The following is a 24,592-nucleotide window of genomic DNA, read 5'->3' on the forward strand; positions in this document are numbered from 1 at the left end:
CCAGTCAACCATTTTATCACTGTTGTCCCTAGATCTTCGAAGTCTGACAGTAATGAAATTGGTGTTTTTAAATATTTAAAAAACAAATTATTATAATTAGCTCTGAAATTGTTACTGGCCTAATTCAGGCCTGCAGTTCCTTCAGTTCCACATTTTGGAACTGAATAAACATATCCTGGAAAACAAAGTCCTTGTATTGCTGAATAGATGAGCCACTTCACTGAGTAACCAAGATAGAATGAAGAAGGCTAACATCAGGAAGATTCCGTTTCCACACACTGTTTAAGAAACAGCAGTGTCAAAACAAGCATCCAGGTTCACACAAGCTTTGCCATTTCCTCAGTACTCTCAGAGCTGAGTCCTACAGTCTGTCAGAAAATTCACACACCTATTGCAGACAGAGATAAAAATCGAAGCTGAGTCAGAGCTATTTAAAGAACAGCTGAATCCAAGAGCACTCGTGTGGTAATAATAATAAATACAAAAATATTTAAAACAAAGAATTTTAATAACTTCTCTATAACAAATAATTAATCAAAGAGGCCGAATCCCATGTCATCATCAGATTCTTCTGACTCCTCCTTCTTCTCTTCTTTCTTCTCCTCAGCTGAAGAAAAAAAATACCAAGTGAATAGGCAGTATTAACACTGCACAACAGATTTTTAAGATTCAAGTTTTGGCGTTCCCTGCCTACTAGTATTAGAGCCTCCAGGGCTCATCTCATTCCCTTTCAGCAACCAAATAACACTGAACAGATACAGACACTACTGTTGCAGGAATGTGCTTTACACCACCAAGTCTCTTTGATTCTTGGTTCTAAGCAAGACCAATCCTAAGGCAGACAAAGAGCAAATGCTTCTGACTGTCCAAAGGAAAAGTAACTGTTCAGTTGACACTTCCATTACATACTGAACTGCTGAAGTGGAGAAACCCTGAACTGTTGACTTAGTTGTTAAGCTGTTACCAGAGGCAAAAGGAGTTTCCCTGGAGCCACACCTTTCCACTCACACTCACCAGCAGCAGGGGCAGCAGCTGCGGCAGGAGCAGCAGAGCCCCCTCCAGCAGAGACTGCCACGGCTCCCCCAGCCGGCATGCTGGCAAGTTTTCCATTACCTGAATGGGATACAAGAGAAGGTATTTATTTACACACGCATGCCAAGCACAAAGTTAGGAGAAATGGAAAAGCACAGGAACAAATGGATCCTGTCTCATGGATTGAACCTGTCACTAATCTGCTGAAAGGAACAAGAGGCTGCATCCATGATAAATATAAACCGTTATGTGAAAAACACTCAGGAGTTTCAAGATTCACAAAGGCTTGTTCCAAGAACACTGGCATCATATTATTAGTAAGTTTTCTTCTGTTCGAAGAGTACCTGTCTTTCTTCCAAAAAGTGTCATAAAAATAGCAGCAAACACATCCAATTTCGCACACCCATGTCGTTCTCTGAATACAGCACAGTAGCCCAGAAAGTGATAATGTACCTCAAAAGTAACACTGGCAGCACTGGTTTCTCCTGCTCCTTTTTTTTTCCCTTTAAGAGTAAAGAGAACTCTGAGGGCATAACGGGATCACACTTACAGGAGAGAAAGGGAAAAATTGATTTATTTATGGCAAAGAGTACAGTACTTTAACGAAATTCCTCAGCACCCTATGAACCCTACTGCATCTCCTTTGAGACTCCTGATTTCTGCTCGTATTTGGAAAGCCAGCTGGTTCTCTGGCCTCTTGTCTTTCACATACCAAGGCTCCCTTGGCATTCAAAGGTCACGTACACACTATGTTTGCCTGTATTCCAGTTTCTTGGAATCAGTTTCTAAATAATTCCCTGTTACTTCAAGAACTAATTAAACTAGCAAAGTAAACAAACATGTTTCATATATATGTATGTTCTAAGAAACAATTTAATCAAAGTATTACAGAAAGAGACAGCGTAAACATGTTGTAACCACAAGTATAATAGCTCTCTTAGGTCTTTCAAACCACATGGATAGAAATGTCCAGTGCCTGCCCCTGACAGCAAGGCCAGGCAAAGTCCTGGCTACCTTTAAACAAAAATATGCCTGCAAATTCCCTTGTGCATATACACTTGCAAGAAAATAAAAATTCAATATTCAGAAACCTTTGCACTACCTCAGCTCTGCTTTACTTCAGCCCTATGACCCAGTCAATTAACGTAAAAAGTTGCAGCCTCAGTAAGAGCACAAATTTCTACAGAAATCATCCCTCAGAGTTCTGTCTCAGGGAAAAGGAAATGCTGGACTCTGAGAGCTCTATAAGATATGTGCACTGGAGAGGCTTGTGCTCATGGCAGAGAGTGGAGCTGCACTCCAATGCCAACTGCCTGCTCCTCATGCTTTACATCACCGGTGCACACAAGTGGGTAAAACACTAAACATCTCGTAGAGACCCCAAAGGACAGCTCAGTCTCTCATCAACATGTCCAGAAAACTCCATCATGAGCAGACTACCAGTGAGCTCATACATGCTTCAGTTCTCCAGTTTAATGTGGTCCACAAGCGAAACCCAGCAGGTACTGGCACTGACCTGCAGGGAATTAGAATGGACCTGATTCCACTCAATCCAGCTGTGATCCACAATGCTCAACAGACAAAGGGTCTGACTTGGCAGCAATTCCATACTCTCAGGTCTAGGCTATCAAAGTAACAGGCAATTACCTGGGTCACTCAGAGACTCTACTTACCCTGGGCAATTACATCTTCAATATTTTTTCCATTCAGCTCACTAATAACCTGTAAGTAAAATTTACAATGTTAAGAGTTTCCAAACAGTGTAAGAATCACCTACATTTAAACAAGTACTGATAAATCACCATATGCAGTGCCTCCATCCTGCCACTTATCCAGCCCCAAAATTCCTTACTTTGAAGTGCCAGGATCAGAACATTGACATGAAAACTTCAGCTAAGTCTTCAATACTTTAAGCATTTTCATGAAATCTGTTACTGAATTCCTAACTAATCCAATGACCTTGAAAAAAAGAGGATGCAGAGATGTTGTGGAACCAATGAGGAAGCCCCACCAGCAGTGTAAGTCACCGAGGGACTGTTTACATTTCTTGCTTAATGGCCCCTGGGAGGCTCTGAAGCACTGGGTTCTGGACCCAATACCACAAGGTCCCATTCCTAGCTGTATCAAATGTTAAAAGCCAAGCTATTGTATCCTTGCCCTGGAACACAGAGTTCCAACTTTAATTTTAGGACCACTGTTGTATTACCAGAGATGACCAAAGCAAAACACAAATCCAAAACTGCTAAAGCAAGCACTTAAAAATAATGCTCCAGAACTTACTGGTGAGTCCCAGCTATCAGGAGTCAGTGGCCAAAGCTAAAGGACTTTAGCAAGAGCTTTTTAACAGGTATCTTCTGCTTACACAGAGCATGGGATGTGTGAAACTATGTGCCTGCATGACTGCTCCATGCAGAGAAAGGTGCTTCTAAGACTTCACTTCATCTACACAGGCTTAAGATACAGACAATCAAAAAATTAATTATGACCAAAACAGATCCCAGAACAGCTTTCTGAATATTGGAGAATTAAAAAAAGCAATTAATTCATTACAGTATTAAACCTTAAGGAGCAAAAACCAAAACACCTGGCATTTAAACAGGAGCACCACGAGTTTAGACCATAGTAAGGATGCTGTCAGCTCAGCCAACCCTGTCCTGTTGGGCCTACGGTAAAATACCGGGAAAAAAGTTTCTTTTTACCTTTACCTCTCTGGAAACACTTCACATATGAGTATGGGACAACTGATAAGATCATTTTATTGGTTCTTGGTTTTTTCCCCCTTTGCCAATTATTGTTAGGTCCACAATGTTAGGATCGATTTTATAACAGGAAGCATTCTAATTAAAATACTCTTTATAAGTCTGTTTTCTAACACAAGCACGTTCATAATTATTTCCAAAATCTTCCTATATATTATCCTCAAATACCTTTAATCTCCACCTTAGGACTTGCTTTTGTTTCTTGGTGAGGAAACAAATGCTCATTTGCAGCACACTAAATAAGAATGTATTACTGAGTATCACACCTTCAAAAATGTTGGCTCTGAATCAATACTGACCAAAAATAAGAAGTGAACCTTCAGTGCAGACTATACATCCTGTCAGAACATATTCAGTGCATCCTTACATGCAGCCACCATCTCAATGATGATTAGGCTGAACTCCCAGAAGCCAGCAACAACTGACAGAGACCTTTGCAGAGGTATTGAGTACACTCAAGACCTTAGCAGAGGTATTGAATAAGAAAGCCAGACTTTCAAAAAAGTTGTAAAAACTTATGACTGGCTCAGAAGCGTTCAGAATTCACACTGGTAAGGATCACCAAATGTCTGAACAGCATAAGAGAACATCGGTAGGGAGGCAACGGGAACACTGAAGACAAAGAAACAGCTCCAATGTCTGGCGCTGGCTGGGGCATCTGGAATTAAGAGGCAACGCCACCTTGTTCATGCGTTCATCGTCTGTCTCGATGCCGACGCTGTCGAGGATCTTTTTCAAGTCCTTGGACGTGGGGGACTCGTTGCCCCCGAGCACGGCGAGCAGGTAAGCAGCGACGTAACGCATCCTGCAAGACCGGAGAGGAGAGTTTCAGCATGGCCGAGTTACGTGTGCTCGGAGGGAGCCCATCCCTGCTCCCTCCGCGCCACAATCCTTTGGCTCCGCTTCCAAAGGAGGATCCGCGGCCAGCGAGGCCACGCTCCGCAGACGGCGCCAGCACGGGGCCCGCCCGCGCCGGTACCGCACACCTCTCCCGAAAGGAAGCGGCAACGCGGCACTGCCGACCTGGCGTCCGCCTCAGCCCATCTTGTGCCGTCCCGTCCCTCCGCCAGCTCCGGCCCAGGCGCGGGCCGGGAGAACACATGGCCGCCGTTCTCCCCTCCTGCCCCCCCCCACCCCGCCCGAGTGATCTCGCCCGAGTCCCGCGGCCACGGCGGGCTAGTGCGCGCGGGCCGGGCGACACCACTGCCGCGGAGGGGGGCGCGCCACGCGCTTACCTGGGCGGCAGCGGCGGCGCGGGACAGCGGCCTGGAACGTGCGCACGCGAGGGCAGAGCGGCGGCGAAAGGAAGGGGCGAGGCATCGGCAACGCCTTCTTCCCGCTACCCTTCAACAACGAGCGCTGCCATTGGGCCGGAGCGGCGGGCAGCGCGCAGGCCAATGGGGAGCCGCGGGTGCAGCCACCGCCAGCGCGGCCGGTGACACATGCGCAGAGGCTGGGTTGCCCGAGCTGGGAGTGCTGTGTGGCATTGTCCCTTTGAAGCTGGGATGGTGGAGATTCCCCAAATCACGGAGTCACAGAGTCAAAGGAGATTGGCAAACACCTCTGCGATCATCGAGTCCAATCTCTGACCGAGTAGCACTCTGTCAACTAGAACATGGCACTGAGTGCCACGTTCCATCTTTCCTTGGACTCTTCCAGGAACGGTGACTGCCGCCAGCCCTGGGCAGCCCGTTCCAATGCCCGAGTACTCTTTCTGTAGAGAAATTACTCCTGATGTTCAACCCAAACCTTCCCTGGCACAGCCCAACACTGTCATCCAACTCTGGAATTCTGCCCTGCCCTGGCCTGGCAGGCTCAGCACAGACCCCTCCATTTGTCCCGGGAGCTGGGTTCTGCCACCAGGTGCACATGAGGCAGATCCACACCCAGAGCCCTCATATTTGTTTATTTCGTATGAGCGCAGAGATGGGCAGTGGGTCATGAATCCAGAAAGCCAGTGCCTGGCTCTGTTGCATTTCTTCATGGAAAGGGTGGTCAGGCATTGGAAAAATCAACCCCAGGGAGGTGGTGGAACCATTGTACCTGGAAATGTTCTGGGAACAACTGGACATACCAGTTAACTTTGGTCTAGTGGAGTTTGGCCGGCGGTGGAACTTGATGATCTTGGAGTGCCCAGCAGGATTAGGGAAGTGATCATCCCTCTGTGTTTGGCACAAGTGAGGCCACACCTCAAGCCCTGTGTCCAGTTCTGAGCCCCTCACTTCAATACAGACACAGAGGTGCTGGAATGTGCCTGGAGAAGGGCAATGGAGCTGGTGAAGGGTCTGGAGCACAAGTCTTGTGAGGAGTAGCTGAGGGAGACGGGGGTTTTTAGTCTGGAGAAAAGGAGGCTCAGGGGTGACCTTAGTGCTCTCTACAACCACCTGAAAGGGGGTTGTAGAAAGGCAGGGGTTGACCTCTTCTCCCAGGCAATTAGCAAAAGGACAAGAGGACATAGCTTCAAACTGCGTCAGGGAAGGTTCAGCTTATATATTCAGAAGAATTTCTTCACAGAAAGAGTGATTAGACGTTAAAATGGACTTCCCAGGGCAATGATGGAGTCACTCTCCCTGGAGGTGTTTAAGGAAAGACCAAACATGGTACTTAGTGCCATGGCCTATTGGTCATGGGTTGGACTGAATGGTCTTGGAGGTCTTTTCCATCTGAATGACTTTGTGGTTCTGTGAAATACCTCAACTCCATGTGTGGATTGGCTTCTTGCACACTGGGTGACAGAACCCACTTGTGGGACATTGCACTGAGGCAAGGCTCTCTGCAGGAGGGACAGGGCTGCTGTCCTGTGCTGGGAGGCTGGGAGGTGGTAATCCTGTGGCCATGGGGCTATGGGAGTCACCACCTATGCTTGTTCACTTGATTTCCTGCATTGGGGAAAGGAATAGAAGTAAAAAGTTAACACCGTGCTGAAACCCATTGGACCCAAACAAACCAGGAGTGCTGGTTCAGCAGCAGGGCTGTGTGGGCTGTGGCTGTCCCTGCCTTGCTGCCCTGGGGGTGCCCCAGAGATCCCCAGTGTGGTGGGGCTTCTGTGGTAGTTAGGTGCTCTCAGAAAACAACCAGACTCAGAGTGTTGTAACTGAGCCAGAGCTTGGAGCAGTAGTCAGTGGTTACTGTTTACTACCTGTAGGAAGAGAAATTTCCCTCTGGGCCATGTGCAGCTTGCATCAAGAGTCCCAGACTCAGTAAGTTGGGAAAGCCTTCTGAGATCATCAAGTCCAACCTATGACCAAACACCACCCTGTCAACTAGACCATGGCACTGAGTGCCACATCCAGTCTTTCCTTAAACACTTCCAGAGACGGTGACTCCACCACTTCCCTGGGCATCTCATTCCAATGCCTGACCACCCTTTCTGTGAAGCAATTCTTCCTGACGTCCAGCCTGAACCTGGACACCAGCTGGAGAGCATGTCCTCTTGTCCTGCCACTTGCTGCTTGGGAGAAGAGGCTGACCCCCACCAGGGCAGCCCCAGCCCTGCGCTCTATTAGGCTCGCAGCTCCTGCTCCATTTCTCTCCCTGGATTTGTATGGAATAAGCACAACAACCGGAGCCGCCCGTGCCTCCCGCTCCCTTGGAGCCCAGGGGAGCCGAACCGGGACCGACTGCGGTGCCGGGGCCGTGTCGGAAAAAAATCTCCTTTCGTGCCCTTGCTGCGGCAGCAGGACGCCTGGATACGGTTCCCGACAGCATCCGGCCCATGTCCCACTGCCTCTGGCACCGCCCCCGTCCCGTCCCGCCCCGGATCGCGGCTCCGCTCCCGAGAACTTTTCAGGAAGTGGCGGGCAGAGCCCAGCCCAGCCCCGGCTGCCGGGTGCCCGGGGCTGGTGCGGAGGGGTGAGACGAGCGGGGCCGTGCTCGGCCGGGCATGGGGCGCGGCTGCGGCTGCTGCCGGGGCCTGGACAGCGCGCCCGGGGGGACGGGGCCAGGGCACGGGGTGCTGCGGGCAGCCCGGCCCGGCTGTGTGCGACCATGTGCGGGGCTGTGTGTCCGTGTGCGGGGCTGTGTGTCCGTGTGCGGGGCTGTGTGTCCATGTGCTTGGGTGTGTGTCTATGTGAAAGGGCTGTGCGCATGTGAAGGGCTGTGTCCATGTGTAGGGTAGTGTGTCCATGCACAGAGCTCTGTGTGTCCACGTGCAGGGCTGTGTGTCCATGTGAAGGCCTGTGTGTCCATGCAAAGGACTGTGTGTCCATGTGCTGGTGTGCGTTTCAGGGTGTCTGTGGCACCACATCTATCTGTGTTTGTTGGCCCTGAGGCTGCCTCTGTGGCTTTTGGAGCTGCCCTCTGGTTCTTTCACCGCTGACAGTTTTACAAAGCTGATGGACTTTTTTCTTACACCTGTCTGTAAGGGGGCTGTGTGCATGTTGTGCACAATGTCTTTGTAAGAAATGCTCACCTTTATACTAAAGCAGTAGTTTCACTTTTATCCCATTGGCCCTCAGTTTCACAAACCGGGTTCATCGAGGACCCAGCACAATTTGCGAGCTGCCTCTGGGTTCTGCTTCCTCTCCTTCTTGCTTTTAATTTCTGTCCTTTCAGGGTGAGGCGTTTCTGCCCTTTCAGGGGATGATGCCTCTCCCAGACTATGCCTTGTGAACATCAGTGCTGCTGTGTCCCACAGGCTAACAGTAAAAGCACTGCTCTTCAGGGTGTTATCTTGTTTCTGGCCTGCCTGGCCTCGGATGTTAGAGCCAAGTTTGTTCTAATTCTGCATCATTCAGAGGAAACTTCTATTTACCAATTTGATCCATGGCAGGGTTTACAGAGAGCTCCTGATATTCACACCATGAGCTGGTTTAATTGCCAAGCTCAGGAGGTGTTGCTCCTGCACCTCCAACGGCGTTTTCTAAGCCCGTCGCTGGCCCTGACACGTTTTCTCTGCTGCCCTTTGTCCACTTCCTTTTATCCCATTGACACTGGGTTTCACAACCGTGCTCGATGAGGACCTGTCACAGTCTGTTAGCCACCTCCAGGCTCTGCTTCTGGCTCAGCTCTCCTTGCTCTGGTTTTCTTCTCTACTTGTAAAGATTCCTACTAAGGCACCTTGAAATCTGCATTAGGCATAGGCATTTACATTTATGTCTTTTAAAGTTAATATTGGTCTTTATTCTGATGGTGTATAATTGCTCCATTCCCTGCTGAGATGTTGACTGGAAAAATTCAGAGGTTTTCTCTAGGAGGAGAAGGCTCTGTGACATCTGTCATGCTGCATTTCTGTGCTCTTTGCCTCCAAAGCTTTCAGTAACATGCATGTAATCTTTCCTACCATCTTGCTGTGATTATGAACTGTTTTCAGCCACTCTGGACTGGGGCAGGAGCCTTCATTGTGCACTTGTGTTCTTTTTCAGAGCCATCTTTCCTCCTCTCCTTGTCCCAGCTGCCTTGTGGTGCTGCCAGTGCCTGCCTGCCTGGCAAGTCAGAGCATGTCTGGACCCTGTGGATGAGAGGCAGAAGATGGCAGAGCTACTGGGGCTCAGGGATGAGTGCGGGGAGGGGACTTTGGGGGCTCCTGCCCTCGCTGGCTCCTGCCTCGCTGACAACAGACTGAACCTGGACGTTTATCCTGACGGCTGCCGCCGTTTCCTCCAGCTGTTCAAGGAGCAGCAAGGAGAGCTGGTCCAGATTGAGTTCCTCCGGCTCAGCAGCAACGATTGCCTCCTTGACACCACACTGGGCTGCTTTCCTCATCTGAAGCACCTGAAATCCCTGGTACTTAAAGGTAAATTCTGGGGCCCATCACCATCCAGCTTTTCTAGGCTCAGATTTTTTGTTAATCCTTTTCTCCATATCTGCAGGATAAACTGTCCTTGGAAGTGTTTCGTTCCAGTGCCCCTTACCTCAGCTTTGGCCCAGCCTTGCTCAGAGCTGAATGCAGATTTCAACAAGATACAGCTTCTGGACTCTTATTTCCTCCCTTTGTTTTTACAGCTGCCTGGGGACTGGGGTTTTGGAGTCTCATTGGGTTGATGCTGCAGCATTTTCTGTAGCCATTCTCTAGAAGAGCATTTTTGCAGTTATGCAAGAAGAGGGGGATTGAAAGGTGTTGAATCTTTTGGTGACTGTTCAGCCCCTATTTCATTTTTGAGAGTATAATAAGCTGTATTTTTTGTGTTTCTGTCTGAATCAATCCATGCTTAATCCTTGCTTACTGTCATTGACTGTAGGTTTAGCAAAGTTCAAGACAGATCAGAAGAGGCTGTTCAACATTTTATCTCAAGTAGGACACAGGGTGTGTATGTAATTTGGCAAAGTGTAATAACTGTTAGAGCTATAAATATTAGATCATTATTTGACTGTCTCATCTATTTATTGTGGTAGGATATCAATACAATTTGTATAATTTCTGTATCAGACTGAATAATTTGCTCTTAGGGAGGTAGAATTTTAAAAATAAATGAGAACAAAAAGGGGGAGTTTAGGGGCAGAATTCAGGGTTCCAGCTGAAAACTGAGAAGTCTGAGGTTTGTTTCTATATCTGTCACAAATTTCTCATGTGAATAATTTGATTTACCTTTTCCCCCCTTTAGTAAGGTGGCAATAACAGCAGTACCTTTTATCAGTCTGGTTTTGTGAGATGTACACACACCCTGAGCATCCTGAAGTGCAATAAAGTAGTTCAGTAAAATCTTATGTTCAAAATGCAATGTGCCTGTTTGGTTGTTCTCATTTTATACCATAATGCAGCCAAAAAAAAAAAAATTGGTGCCCTCTGCTGTATAAGGATATAAATAGAAAACAGTAGAGAAGGGGTATGAAACAATGAATAAGTGGAAAAGTTTGGAAGTTTCCTTTTGTTTGCTCAAGTTATTTTCCAGGGGGTCCAGCCCTTCTCTAATTTGAGTGTCACAAGCTGGCATATGGGACTTTGATTCTTCCCTCTCTGTGCTGTCTGCTCTTCAAAATACTGAACTAGCTACTTTCCCTCCACATTTTCACTGCTCTTTCCTCAGGTGTGCCCTCCAGTCTTGCAAGGGCAGATTTCAGTCCTCAGGGCTGTTTGCTTCTCAGCAATATGGATAAATCCTTGAGGCAAGGACTATTTCCTTGATCCATAAAATGTTGTGTGTTGGCCACTGGTAGTAGGGAAGAAGAGTGGGATCTTGGAGGTGTATGGGCCACCCTGCTGAAGTGTGGTAAATGTGTGGGGTGGCCTGGCTCATTCTGAGCTTTGACTCCAGATGTGTTTAGCAGACTGTACTGGTTCACTGTGGCATCTCCTGATTTCTTAACAGCTCTTCACTGTTACACCCCTTTCACTAATCAGGAAACTGAGGCATGGAGCAGAAAACTCGCTTCCCTGAGTACTTTGTGATTAGTGCTGCTCATTGCTACCAGTAACTCCCAATCTTGTGGATCTCTGTGCTGAGTATCACATGAGGCTGGTGAGCTCTCCTGGTAGCATACTGACCTCTTCTTCCACTTCCCTCCACCCAGGTGGCCATGCTAGGGATGAGTTTGGTTCCTATCAGCATGGCTCCCTGACAAGCTTGCCACCAGACTTTGGGAACCTCAGGTGTCTCACCCACCTGGATCTCAGCTTCAATAGACTCTCCACCTTGCCAAGCTGCATTCTCCACCTCCCCAGCCTCCGTGTGCTCCTGGTGAGTCACAACAGCCTGGTGACACTTCCTGAGGACTTTGGCTGTCTGACCAAACTTACTTACTTCTCTGCAATGAAAAATCATCTGAAAGACCTACCTCAGAGCATTGGGGAGCTATCAATGCTGCAGGATCTGGATCTTTCAGAAAATGGTTTGGAATTGCTCCCTGAAGAAGTTGGGAATCTGCACAACTGCACAGAGCTGGATCTCTCTGGGAATCGCTTATCGAGCATCCCAGACTCCCTAGGTATGTATTTTACTGGGGAAGAGAAAGTCATGGACTTGCCCAGCTTTTGGTACAACCTCTGAGACCCTTGGTCTCTATCCCCAGAGTTGTTAGCATAAACCATTCCATATTGGAACCAAATGGAAGTGGTGTCCAGAAGGATCGTGCTTGGTTCAGTCAGTGCCTTTGAGCATTAACAACTCTCTGGACCACACTTTCTGTTTCTATGAATCAGCAACACTGCTGAGATTTCAATACAATTTACAATGACTGAGGATCTGGCCTGGCTGGTTTTGGGTAGCAGAAGAGCTGAGGTTTGATGGGATGAGAATCTGGGCTTGAAATCACACTGTTCAGTGTGGATCATTCCACAGAACCGGACTCTGACTTTTGCTGCTCAGCTTCCTGGTTCCTCTATTACTTTGTGACCGAGGTTGTTTTTGATGCTGTTACAGAGCTGTCTTACTTGTAGCTGAAAAGCAGAAGACAGAGGAGGCTGTGTTTCCTCTCAGCTAATTCCTTGCACTCCTTTATTTTGTGAGCTAAAGGGATGTTAAACTTCTGTGCTTTTCCCTCATTATGTGTATGTTTACATGGGCTGACGAGAGAGGGAGGGTTCGAGCTGATATGCAATGCAATTAACAGCACGGATGGGGGGTCACTTCTTGTTCCAACCTGCAGCCAATTTGAAGTCTCTGCGTCGGCTGCATCTCCACAGCAATCTCCTGGTGACAGTCCCTGCCTCGCTTGCCAGCCTGCCCAACTTGTCCAGACTTGATCTGCAGAACAACTGCCTCCGTGCCATCCCTGCTGAGATCCAGACCTTGCCATTCGTGCACGTCCGAGGCAATCCCTTGGGAGAAACGGAACCGTCCCCGCAGGCTGGTAATTGCAAGGCTTCTGTGCTGTGTGTTCTGCCCAGCTGTTCCCTCACTCAACCCAGCATGGTGTAGATGGGTTTGGATTAGAGAAGACAAGCAGGGGGGGAATCAGATCAGCATTTATTTCTCTGGAAAAATTATTAAGTTGTAAGGATACAGACAGTATTAGTTATGTTTTTATGAGGCTTATCCCAGTCTGAAGGGCTCAGTGGTCCCTGGAATTGGGCTTTCTTGGTAGGGTTTTATAGTAGAAGTGAAAATGGGTCTCACAGGAAACAGATCAGGAGTGGTCCCTAAAGGGGTCCAACCTTTTTAGCAGAGGTGAGCACCAGTTCCTGGACTTGCTGCATGGCCCTAAGGCTGTGGTGGCTCATGCTAGAGTCTCTCAGAACAGCAAGGGGTCATTCTGGTGTGCAGTTACCTCCTGCTTTCCTGAAGTTCACAGACTGCAGAGGAGCAGCTCTTAGTCTAAGAAGAAGGTGATGAAGTGAGCAGGATTCTGAGCAGGGTTTCCCAGTGGTGCTGATGTTCACAAGAGCAAGCACTGATTCCCAGGGTGGCCCCAGGCAATCAAACATGGCTCTGAGAGCTGCAGAGGTAAACTGAAATATTTTTGAATTCCCTATGCTTCTGAGTTTCCCTGGGGGAGAGCTAGCATTTTCAGTATGTCCTGGGACCTCGAAACCACATGCCATCCTCTTGCTGCAGTGTGTTCTGGGGCCCACTGCAGGGTGACCAGAATTCCATTAACGACTTCTGTCAGATTAGGATTAAGCCAAAACTGTTCAGCCTTTCTTTGTCTACCTTGGTTTAAGTAACCTCTGTCTCTTTCTCCTACCTAAATCTTCTTATTGCCACAGATAAACCCAGTACCGGAAGGCTAAAAAGACTCTTCCTTTCATCAGGAGAGGGCAGGTAAGCCCCTGTTATTAAGACTTTACTTTACAGACAAGGTGCATAGTGGGTATTGCAGGAATGTATAGGAGCCTATAACCTCAGTAGGCCTGTGAAACACAAGTATGAGATTATTCTGTTGATCTTTGGAGGGCTGAAGTCACTACACAATGTCATAAATTCATGCATGTCTTCTGGAAGCTTTATTGTCACCTCTGAAGGCTGCAGAGTGTTCCTGGCCTGTGGCATCAATTTCTACTTTCCGCCGGGGGCTGCCTCTGCTCCACTGCGGATCCACTTCCGATCCCTCACGCCGGATCCGCAGTGGGTAAAGCTGAGACACCATGATGTCCTGCTGAGTAGAGTCCTGGAGCTGCATCCTCATGGGATCCAATTCCAGCAGGTGAGGATACACCCAGGTCACCTCCTGATGAATTTGCCTTTGCAGTAGCTGAGTAGTCTTCTGAGAGCACCTTTTGGGACTTGTGAGACAGTTCCCCCCCATCCCTGGTCCTTTTAAGTAGCTGCAGGACCCCCTTTCAAAGAAGCCCTGCTGCAGAGAGAAAGGAGGCAGCCAGCTTCTCTGATACTGTGCTGATCTGGCACCTTCCCCACTGCTCCTGGTTGAGCTGAGCTAAATAACCTTTCTCCCTCACAACCCCCCTGCTCTAACAGAGGATAAGTCCAGCGTCTGGCCTTAACTTGGAAGGAAAATGGTTTGCATCCTTGTCTAAGAGTCTGATTGCGTGGTTTGCATTCAAGCTGGGGAGTAGTCACACCACCTACCAGGCCCATAATGACTGACAGCAGCTTAGTGCAAAGGTTGCTTTGCCCTTTTTGCTCAGAAGGTGCTGAACCTTTCCTACCATCAAAGTCCATAGCAGACCTGACATTTCCTGTTGCCTCCCTGGAGACCGCAGGACAGAGCAGGTTCTTTGATTCCCTGCATACAGACCATGCTCTGCCCTCCCTCGTCTGCATAGGGAGCCACAGAGCAGAGCTGGCCTTGGTTTTATCCTTTCAATTGGTGTCTCACAGGAATGCTTTTTTGCCAGGAGGTGCAGATCTGGATGCCATATATCTCACCTCAAACCCCTCACCAGCATGAGGTGGTAGTTCGGACCTTCTGTGGGCAGAGCTGGAGTGATCTGAAAACGAGAGTGAAGCAGAAGAGAAAATCAAAGGTGAGCAGATTGAAATTACCAGTGACACACTTTGCTCCTGTTCCCTTCTTTGGTTGTGCCCAGTTAAGAGTAAATGTATTTGAAACATCTCATGAGCTGTGTTTTCACCAGCTGCAATAAAATGTAGTGGATTTCAGCTCCAGGTTCCCTTTCTCATGGAGAGAGTTGATGAGTTGCATCCTGCCATGTTTCATCCCTGATTTAGTACTTTCTTCTGCTTGGCTGGTACTCATTTTCCTGCCTTTATTATATTAAGTTATATGCCTATATGTTTTCTTCTATGTCCTTTGTCACAGAAGTGTGTGGCCCATTGTTGTGTCCTTCACTTCTCTTGGTTCCTTGTTGTGTCTCGACTTGTCCAAAATGAATGCAAAGTGCCAGCAGAGGGGACATTGCTCTTTTCCAGCGTGGATCCAAACATCAAAGTGATCTTTCCTCCTGGAGCCACCAAAGAGCCTCGTAGTGTCAAGCTGCAGGTATGCATGCTTTTTGGTGAGCTCTGGTACAGCTGTTTTCTCATGTTCAGTACAGAACTAAGCAGAGATGCCTTGGGGTAATTCATGTCTAGATGTGGTTGCTTCATGGGCTGACCCATCTCAGATCACCTTCTCTCTTCACTTCCATGCAATATGGGCCTTCCTCTGTGCTGCCCTGGGTGGGAAAGGGATCTCCAGCAGACCAGCGTGTAGCTGCTATGAAGGGAGCACAAAAAGATTTTGCCTCTTTTTCCCTTGCAAAACTGACCATAACAAAACAGCTCAGTGAGAATTGGGAATGGTGGGAGAATCTAATGTGGATCTAATTCTAAAATCACCCCACTAAAATGAATTGTTCTGTCGAGCTGTGAGATGCTCTTGTAATACTTTAAGTCCATCCCAGCCCGACAGGTTGCCAGACTTCAGCTGAAGTTCACTGTGCTTTATTTCTCAATGGGCCCTGCAGCAAGAGCAGCATTTGCCTGCTGCCTGCTGAACTGAGTGAGCAGTGTGGGAATTTGGTGCCTGACTGCTCTGCTCACTGTGCTGTCTGCCACATCCAGGTGCTCTCAGTCTCTGCAGAAGAGATACAGGAAATCACAGCCCATGCAGAGTGCAGAGCTAGTCCCTTGCTCTACCTCTCCCAGGACGCCACGGTGGATTTTCTCAAGCCAGTGAGAATTCAGCTGCCTCTTCCACCCGGGGTCACAGGTCAGCTTATTCCCAAAATTGTCAAAGGGAAATGCCGTATCTAGAAAACCACAAAGGGCAAGAGAGAATTTTATTTGCCTCTCCTGTTGTTAATAAAGCTTGCTGCTTTTCCTGCAGGAACAGCAAGGTGTGTCCGCTGACTGTGTGGTGGTGCAGAGCGGTGGGAGCTGAAGGTAGTTCAGGTCCATCAGATCAGGGCTGGGGTTCACAGACCAGACAAGCTGGGAGAATGGTCTTGGCAAAAGGATTTCTCTGCCAAACCACATGTGTATTTTAACTGCTGGTTTTACTGTGGTGGATTGGAGAGGCACTCCTGCCTGCTGGAGAGCTGCATTGTAAAAGGGCTTTGATTCATGATTGGGAATAGCTTGAAGCAAGAAATGAATGCTGCCTCCAGGGGTCTGCCTGCTCTTTTTCTTGCATATGAATCAGGTGCTGGGCCACTGCATTTAAAAATGTATGATTGTATGCAGAGCCACATCCCACTCTGAAAACTGCTAAAAACAGCCTCAGTCATGCCAAGCATTCCTCTGTTTGCTGAGTATCCTCAGTCTCCTTACTCCTATTTTCTTTGACCTCTCCTGGTTTTCTTGTAAAGAAATACATGGCCTTCATTATAACATCACCAGGTGTTTGTATGCCTGAAGTGCATCAGGATTGAAAAGTCTGTGAGATATACATTAGAAAGAGACAGAACTTAATTAATAACCCTAGATTTTAGTGACTTGTCTAATGAATCTGTTGGTGGGAATATCTGCATATTTTTCCAGAATATCCCAAAAGCACTGGGATAACTTGGTCCTTTTATTGCTGCTCTTCTTTGACCAAAGTTCAGTCCTGGATGCTGAAGAGAAGGCTGTGAACCCTTACTCGGTGTCTTTAAAAAGTAAATCACCCAAACCTGTGGCTGGGTTTGTAAAGCCATGAATAAAGGTTTCTGCTGCATATAGCATCTCTTGATCATTGGTGTCCTTAGGACTGAATTTGGATCGGTCAAGGCTGCATATACTCCATGGAGACCTGGAGGGCCAAACCTGGAATGACATCACCAGTGAGGTTGTGCTGCAATTCACCCATCTTTATGCAGTGTTTGAAGTCACTCACTTCTCCTGGTAAGTACAAGATTAGTCCTGAGGAAAAGATGGGATGTTCCTCTGCCTTGCTTTTCCAGCACTCTGACCAGAGGCCATGACATTAATTCTGTCTGTTCCCTCATCCTTTTACAAGTCAGGCCCAGTGTAGCATTTTGTCTCTACCTGTCATTCTTTCCAATCGTGTGGGTGTGACACAGGTACCTTTCTCTGGGTAGGGTCCCTCATTTTTTTTAATTCCCTGTCTCCAGGTACTGGCTGTGGTACACCACCAAGACCTACATTGGAGGCATTGCCAAGAAGGTCTATGAGCGGCTGCGTCTGTACCAGGTGAACTTCATTGCGCTGCAGAGGAAGAGGGATCCCGAGCAAGTCCTGCTACAGTGTGTCCCCAAGCACAAGGTCTGATCTGGGTTGCACTGCCTTGCTCCTGAGCTTCCCAGGCTTCCCTTTGTAGGATGTAAAGGCAGCAGTGCACTGAAGGGTCCTGTTCACCACCCCAGAGTCATGGCTGGGGTATGCTGTCACCACACTGTTGGTGGTGTGATACTGATGACTCACAGGGAGCTGGGGGAAGAAAAAAACCTCATTCTATGCAGTGGCAAATGCCATGCATTGATTTCCTTTCCTGCAAACCCTGAGGACTGGGCTGCTAAAATCAGCTGAACCACAGTTACTGGCCATGTATATGCTATTACAATCCAGCAAACATGAGGTAAAACATGTTGCCTTAAATTTAAGTCAAAGTTTACATGTCACTTGTCTGACATGGGCTAGTGGTGTGGGCAGCAGCACTGCTTTGTTTTCAGCTGGAGTGGTTAGAAATGGTAATTTTCCATATGTTCCTTGCTGTTCTCAGTTCTGGAAGCACTGGAACAGAACATATGAGCACTCCTTAATCTGCTTTAATGCAACACGAGGTTAATTTATGCGATGAGTGTGAGCTAATCTGGCTGACTTTGTCAAGAAGGAGATGGGAAGTGCTCATGCATTCTCTTCTGCTGCTTCTTCCTAGGGTTTTCAGCCCTCAGCAGTGTTGTTTCAGGTTAATGTAAGCATGAGTGTGCAGCTGTGGAGAACATGTCCCTTGGCAGGCAGTGCAGCTTGGTGAGGTTTATTTTATCAGACTGCCACTACTGGGCTGCATATCCAGCTCTGCACAATTCTCTGCTCTGGTTGCTCCTTCTCTTTACCTGTGCTCCTGTAGTAAAGTGACCTGTGGACACAAACATCTGCAAGGATTTTTTATATAGGGTTGTGGGCTAAAACTGTCTCCAGAGGAGGCATCAATGACAGTGAGATGGTTGGTTGGGTGTGTCTGTTATCCTGCTGGGAATGGTCAGGGAGTGAGAGAAGTTTACTGTTACAAATAGAAAGAATCTAATCTGACTCTTGCCCTGCCATTGTGATCATAGGCTACAAAGCCAAAATGAGCTTTCTGGTGTCCTCAGTGGTGTGCTATTGTAGCATGTGTCTTTTTGCAGAGAAAATGTATTTGAATAGTGAGTGGGATATGGTAGCAAGTAAATCCTTCCTTGTCTTTGAAGTTAAAAAGGCCTGTTAAAAAACAGAGACAGTGCTGAAATGCTTTTTTAATGGGTCTTTGTTCATTTGTTTACATCCTTTTCATGTAAATTAGTCTTCCCCGTTGAAGGTGAGAGGAACATCATGGGTATAGAAACATGGGCTGGGGGACAGATGTGCTTCTGACCAAACACTGTCATCCTTGTCAGGTTGACCCAGTGCTGAAGAAGCTGCAGGACCGATATCGAGGACCTGAGCCATCCGACATGGTGGAGATGTTTGAGGGAGAGCAATTTTTTGCAGCTTTTGAGCGAGGCATCAGCATTGATATGGGTATGGCAGTACTGGGCTCGTTCTGCTCCTCTTGTCCTGCTCTGGCCCTAGACATGTTTCTGCCGTGGGCTGTACTCCTCCATGGCATTCCTCTCTGTCTCCAGCTCGCTCCCTACTCACAGCAGGCAGCCCCTGGATATTGAACTTGTCACATTCTCTGGTCACATAACTTTTCTGTCTACTTTTCCTTACGAAAGTGCTGTTTGCAGACTTTCATTTCTTCTCATGCTCTTGTAAACCTGCAGAGGGCAGTAGCCAGGTGGGTTTATTTTTATGACTGGTCTGCTTCTGCACACTTTTCTCCACAAGTTGAATGTTTTGTGCTTCTCTGCACAGATCGCCCTGACTGCGTGGATGGACGTCTCTCATTTATTTTTTACTCCCACTTGAAGAACATGAAGGAAATCTATGTGACCTCCCCTGTGGACAGAAAAGGCCAAGCTGTAAAAGGCCAGGTGAACAACCAGTTACACTGACTTCTTGTTTCCTCCTTCATGATTGCTTTTACAATACTCATTATAATAATCTCTGAGTGCTGGGCATGACTCTTTTCTTACCCTCTTTCTCTGGCTTTGCATTTCACTGACTAAACTCTGAACAGTCAAGAAGTGTAATCTCAAAGGATCACTCATCACTTAACTCTCTGACTTATATTGCTGCCATTAATTTTTGGGGTGTTGGTATGAAGTCCAGCCTTTATGGCAGAGCCTCAGTGCTCCTCCCAGTTACACATAATTGAGAGGCCATATTTGTGGGCTGAGGATAGCTGAGAATGCTGAATTCATGCTTTCCCAAACAGAAAAGACATGGTGCCAATAGGCTGGGCCACTGTGCTTGAATCAGACCCTCACTGCATGCTTTCTCTTTGCAAAGGTCTCTTTCTACCGAGGGGCAGTTCCAGACAGCATCCCTGAAGATGCCAGCAGGAGGAGAAAAGGTCCAGACTCCCTCTGGCTTGCTACTCTGCCCATCAAACTGCCTGTGAGTTGTCTCCTACAGAAAAATTATTCTAGATGGGGTAAGAGCATGGCATTTCTGCTCAGCTAATTTTGTTTCCTCCATGAGAAGGCATGCAATGAATGATCACAAGGAATAGCTGCCCAGCCTTGTCATGGTGGAGATTTTGCACTCCCTGTGAGCGAGCTCTTCTGATATGAGAAAATGAAGAGCTGGGAGTGGTCTCCACCTCTCCTGCTCATCTTGTCTGTTAAGCACAGGCTTGTTGGGTGGGTGGTCAGAGTCAGAGAGGGTGGATCCTTTGAATAAATGAGAATGTAGTATGCAAGGAAGTTTGCTGTAATTAAGGGAAGTGTCTGTTTTGTTTATAAATTTCGTAGTCACACAGCTCATGCAGCAGAAAAAAAGAAAGGAATAGGATGAGGTAGTTCTGCTGGACTTGAACATAGACATTGAGTGTAGGTATTCTGCTGTGAGCCTTAAAGTCTGGGTTGTAGGTTACAGTGAGAAATGCAACTTTTGGTTACAGAATTTAAGTGACATTTCAGAAGCCTAAATCAATAAATACCTTGGTAGGCTGAATACTTCCCTTTGGATCACGTGTGATGATCTCACATCCCTTTCTGGCACATGTAACCTCAACTACAAATGCACACTAAGTATTCTCTTATTGCTGAGGCAAATATGCTTCAGGGATGTGGCTCATTTTAACCTGCTCTATAAATGCAAGAAAGGAAATTTCCGATGTGGGCTATGACTGTGAGCATTACAATTTGATCTTTTCCTGAGGCAGTGAGCATTGTTGGTCATTGCCAGTGTAAGTCCTCCTTGCTTCTTTCAGTCTGACCCTTCAGCCCCAAGTACTTCCTTTCTCCCCAGTAGAAGGGAGGAGATTTCACTGTGGAGACTGAGTGGCCGCACACTGTCCTCTATGAAAAGAAAGAATGTACTTTCTCTCTCCTTTGTGACACAGCAACTGAAACCGCGGTGGGATGAGAACCCCGGTCCCCTGTATGGCTTCTCCTTCCCTCCCTTGAACCTGGGCAATGCTGAGACTGGCTACCTGACACAGGCAAACCTGCTGAGCATTGCTAGGCGTGTGGGAGCTGACTGGCAGAGCATCGGCCTCAACCTGGGCCTGACCTACCAGCAGATTGAGCGCATAGGATACAATAACAGGTGAGAATAGGACACAGTAACCAACAGTGATGCATTATAAATGTCTGTACATCTGTCTGCAGTGTAATAGTATAAATCAATGCATGGGTGGTTGAAAGTTCTTCCACTGCAATAGTTTCTCTGGATTAAAGATGGGTTGACTAATGATTCATCTGAAAAGAATACCTTTTATAATGGGAAACTGATTATGTTCTCTTGCCATTATAAAATAAAGTTTTTTGTTTGAAAAACAAAATGGGAAATAACAAACCTGATGAGCTTTGTAGTTCAGCTGAGTTGCATTCCTGTTTTGTTCTATGATTGGATTTCTGGCCAGACTCCATCTCTTACAAAGAGAAATGATCTATGGCTTTAATAGTGAATATCATTGTTAATCCAAAAGAGCTTGTGGTACATCACGGGCCATGCAGTCTGACCAAAAAGCCAAAGCAGTAGGAGAGAATTAGACTTGTTATAATCAAACTAGTGTTCCTGTAAGGAAATTATATTCAAAAGCAGAATGCCTTAATTTGATACTTCTATTAGGAAAATATTTTATAGAGATACATTCATGTGGGAACTGCAACTCCTGTATGCTGTGTAGGAAAGAGGCAGGCCCACTATGCTTTGTTTGTCTGGAAAGCTTCTTTAAGGCTCTAGCCATGGCTGGCACTTAGGTAAGGTCTCTTTGGTTTGCTGCTCAGGAGAGCGTGTTGGTTACTTCTGTCTTTCCTCCTTTCTTCAGAGAGGACCTCAACAAGCAGATCCTGGACATGCTTTTCTCGTGGGCTCAGCAGAACTCAGAGGATCCTGACTGTGTGAGCAAGCTGATCACAGCCCTGAAGGAGAGTGGCCGCCAGGACATCGCTGATGAGGTTGAAACCATCATTGAGCTGGGGCGGCAGAAATACAGCGAGTCCATCCGCCGGCTGGGCCTGGGGCAGGAGAGCAGCACTGAGGACTCTGCAATAGCCATCATGTAGCACCTAGCAGAGAAAAATGGAGTTTGTGTGGGACCCTTCTGTGTACCCAGAGTGATGGTGCCTGGGGACTGCTCCCTCCTCAAGGGCCTGTGTCTTCCTGAGGAGATGGGCATTGATTCTCCCGGGTCTGTGCTCATGTGCCACTTCTGCCAATCCCAGGAAGTTTAGAGTGCATTTATGAACCTTTTTTCTACTACCACTTTGTGACCTTCAGCTTTAGCTTTCAGGAATGTGGAGAAGTTTAGAGACTGAAGTTTTTGTCTGTCAGCTGAGTAGTGGCTTAAGTAGTGTTTGATGAGTTAATACTCATATTACATGTATTTATTTATAACTTATTCCTGAAACTGGAAACACTAATGGAAACACTGTGTGTGAGCATTTGGGTCCATTTGTGCTCCAGTGCTTGATAGGAGAGTGGAGGTGCAGTCATGTTATGAAGACCTGTGATGTGGTGGGGACTGTTCAGCCATTTCTGTCAATGATGTGTTCTGCTCACATGAAAACGTGAACTGTATTCCCCATGAAAATCCAAATCTCTTCCAGTTCCCTTAAGTCCAAACAAAACCTAAGTATTTGTGGGGAAGAAAGAAGAAACTGATTTCTAGAAAAATTACTCTTTTTTTTTTTTTTTGGTTTTGCTCCAAAAGCTATCATGAAACAAATAGCCTGCTGCACCTGCAAGCACCTTTTTAGACGACACCTACATACTGCTGATCTTTGACAAAGTTCCAGTTTTATTTTATAAAAAAAGTAAAAATCCATTATCTCTTCTGGGACAGACTCTAGTTTAAGTGCAATTAAAATTTCCCTTGCAGTTTCCAAGGAGTAGTCCTCATATCTTCCCAGTGAAATGTGACAGTGTAGGGGTGAAGGTGTGACCCCCTCCTGAAGTTTGGGGAAAAGTGTGACTTTAATTTGCATTTTAAAAACTGGTCTGACCAGCTGTGAAATAAGGCACTGTTGAGTGTTTGGCATGAGCCATGCTGAGCTAACTTCCTAGTTTTTCAGTCTGAATATCTTGTATAAGGCTGGGAGCATTTGCTGCTTTTTAGCTGCTCAATGATTTATTACTGAGGTGCCCTTCTCTTCCTGTTCCCCATCTCATAATGGCCCTCAGTTAATGACCCACTAGTGACAGTGGAAAATTACATGCAAACTTTTTGAAAGACTACTGTCATTTAAGTAAATTCAAGTCTTTCAAGATGGGTTTGAATTCAGCATAGCTCTCTAAACATTATTTAAAGGGCTGTTCTTAGTCTGAAAAAACAAAAGTGTGTTTAAAAATGCCAAGTTGCACAACCCAAAGTCAATGTGCAGTTGCAGGTTGGATAAATTCTGGCATTTTCTTCCCCTCATGAAGAATCATTGGTGGCTTCCCTGATGCTGCTTCAGACCTGCCATCAGTATTACTGAAAGAGAGGCATAAAATTGTTCTGCTTTTTCTCTAATTTAGAGCTGTTCCAACATCTCAGGCTACGGAGTGCTTACTGTCCAGCCAGAGCACTGGGCAAGTACTTGCAGATTTGAGCTGTCACTTTGGGCCTAGGGACTCCCACAGATCTGGTTTCTTAGGTTGTGCTGCCCCAATTCTCATGCTGGGTTGAAGTCAGCAGTGCTCTTTTGAATGTACATTTTCTCTTGTATTCTGTGTCATATGTTATTGTTTGTAATTTTCATGGATACCAACAAGGTATTTGTTCTTTCCTCCAGTTTTGGAGAGATACATTTGAGCATATTGCTCTCACTGGAAATAAAATAAGCACTTAACTGTTTCACAGCATGGTCTGCTATTCCATAAATGCCTTGAGTGAGATGGAGACTGGTCCCTTTAAACCTGCTGGCAGGAGAACACAGGTGAGCCTGGCTGTGCTGTGCAGAAATGGGAGAAGAGCTCCTGTTTGGGTACTGCTGGTTGCAAAGCACAGGACAGACAGACTGCAGCTGAGTTAATGGTGTCCCTGGAGGGTGGCTTTGCTGCAGTGGGACTAGGCCAGGAAACAATGTTCAGGGAATGAGCTGAGGCTCAGGTCGAGCAGGTCTAGGGAACAACAAGGCTAATCTAGAAGGGACAGCATGTAGGGTAAGCCTGTTCTCTGGTGAAGGTGCAGGAGAAGTCTACAGGAAGCACAAGGTAGCATCCACAGCTACAACAGGATGGAGCTTGGCTGCACTTAGCTTTCCATTTGTGATAGTCTGACCAGAGCTGAGTTAGGCGATGCTGGAATAAAGGATAGGTAGGCTGGACTTTGTGGAGGACTCATCCAGGCATCAGCAGAGCTACACCTCTTCTGGAAAACAGTTTGGTGCCAAGAGAGAGGAAGGTTAGTGCCAGGTGTACAGGTTATTCTCATGATGGGCTGCAGCCAGGCCAGGCAACAGCAGATACCAAAGCCTAGACAGTTCCATCAGTAGGTCAGCTCTTCAAGATTTGGGCTGATAACTTAAGGGAAGGTAAGTATTGTACCCCAGACAAGGATTGTTATCTCCAGTCTTTCCTGCTGAGCCATAGGCGCTGGGCTGGGCCTCCTTGCATGCATCTGGCTTTCTCCTTGAAGTGACACCAAAGCAAGCACCCAGCTGAGGACACTGAGGTGCTGGCAGGAAATCAGAGCAACTGTTCAACTCCTCTTTCCTCAGCTGACTTGGCAGCAAATATTTGAGCTGGAAGAGTCAATGGAAAACATTATTTTGAGGTGTGTTATCTTTATCAATAATCTCTTTGAGGCACAGTAAGTCTTTCATAAGCCCATAACTGCTATGGCTGATA

At 47.0% G+C, this 24,592-nt stretch overlaps 2 protein-coding genes and 1 non-coding gene across 4 annotated transcripts; 1 reads left to right on the forward strand and 2 right to left on the reverse strand.

Annotated features, from left to right (window-relative positions):
• Positions 1–487: 487 nt before the first annotated feature.
• On the reverse strand, positions 488–5,173 carry RPLP2 (ribosomal protein lateral stalk subunit P2). Its single transcript, XM_009099279.4, has 5 exons — positions 5,027–5,173; positions 4,473–4,596; positions 2,706–2,754; positions 1,015–1,113; positions 488–607 (listed from the first exon to the last, which is right to left on the reverse strand). The coding sequence occupies exons 2-5, from the start codon at positions 4,593–4,595 to the stop codon at positions 531–533; spliced, it is 348 nt and encodes a 115-aa protein (XP_009097527.1). The 5' UTR covers position 4,596; positions 5,027–5,173; the 3' UTR covers positions 488–530.
• Positions 2,439–2,571, reverse strand: LOC115485509 (small nucleolar RNA SNORA52). The gene has a single exon (XR_003946286.1). It is a non-coding gene; the product is annotated as a small nucleolar RNA SNORA52 (small nucleolar RNA).
• Positions 5,174–7,550: 2,377 nt separating the features above from the next.
• Positions 7,551–23,597, forward strand: PIDD1 (p53-induced death domain protein 1). Of its 2 annotated transcripts, none has more exons than XM_050975401.1 (16): positions 7,551–7,643; positions 9,155–9,525; positions 11,241–11,654; positions 12,315–12,518; positions 13,375–13,429; positions 13,610–13,811; positions 14,464–14,592; positions 14,889–15,068; positions 15,632–15,779; positions 16,756–16,891; positions 17,122–17,272; positions 18,604–18,727; positions 19,064–19,182; positions 19,601–19,708; positions 20,658–20,863; positions 21,588–23,597. In XM_050975401.1, exons 2-16 carry the CDS (start codon positions 9,261–9,263, stop codon positions 21,823–21,825), a joined length of 2,679 nt encoding a protein of 892 aa, XP_050831358.1. In that variant the 5' UTR covers positions 7,551–7,643; positions 9,155–9,260; the 3' UTR covers positions 21,826–23,597. The 2 variants fall into 2 exon arrangements, with proteins under 2 accessions (XP_050831358.1, XP_050831359.1); XM_050975402.1 differs by having other exon boundaries at positions 17,122–17,200.
• The last annotated feature ends 995 nt before the right edge of the window (positions 23,598–24,592 follow it).

This window comes from Serinus canaria, chromosome 5 (assembly GCF_022539315.1).
Source record: "Serinus canaria isolate serCan28SL12 chromosome 5, serCan2020, whole genome shotgun sequence".
Lineage (NCBI taxonomy): Eukaryota > Metazoa > Chordata > Aves > Passeriformes > Fringillidae > Serinus > Serinus canaria.

Bases quoted from the DNA above. Each gene is read 5' to 3' on its own strand.
- RPLP2 (XM_009099279.4), bottom strand. From the start codon at position 4,595: ATGCGTTACGTCGCTGCTTACCTGCTCGCCGTGCTCGGGGGCAACGAG. The intron at 1,114-2,705 runs GTAAGTAGAGTC...TATCCCATTCAG, and splicing joins TGAAGATGTAATTGCCCAGG to GTAATGGAAAACTTGCCAGC. The intron at 608-1,014 runs GTGAGTGTGAGT...TTTTTTCTTCAG, and splicing joins AGCTGCTGCCCCTGCTGCTG to CTGAGGAGAAGAAAGAAGAG.
- PIDD1 (XM_050975401.1), top strand. From the start codon at position 9,261: ATGGCAGAGCTACTGGGGCTCAGGGATGAGTGCGGGGAGGGGACTTTG. The intron at 14,593-14,888 runs GTGAGCAGATTG...CCTTTGTCACAG, and splicing joins AGCAGAAGAGAAAATCAAAG to AAGTGTGTGGCCCATTGTTG. The intron at 17,273-18,603 runs GTCTGATCTGGG...CATCCTTGTCAG, and splicing joins AGTGTGTCCCCAAGCACAAG to GTTGACCCAGTGCTGAAGAA.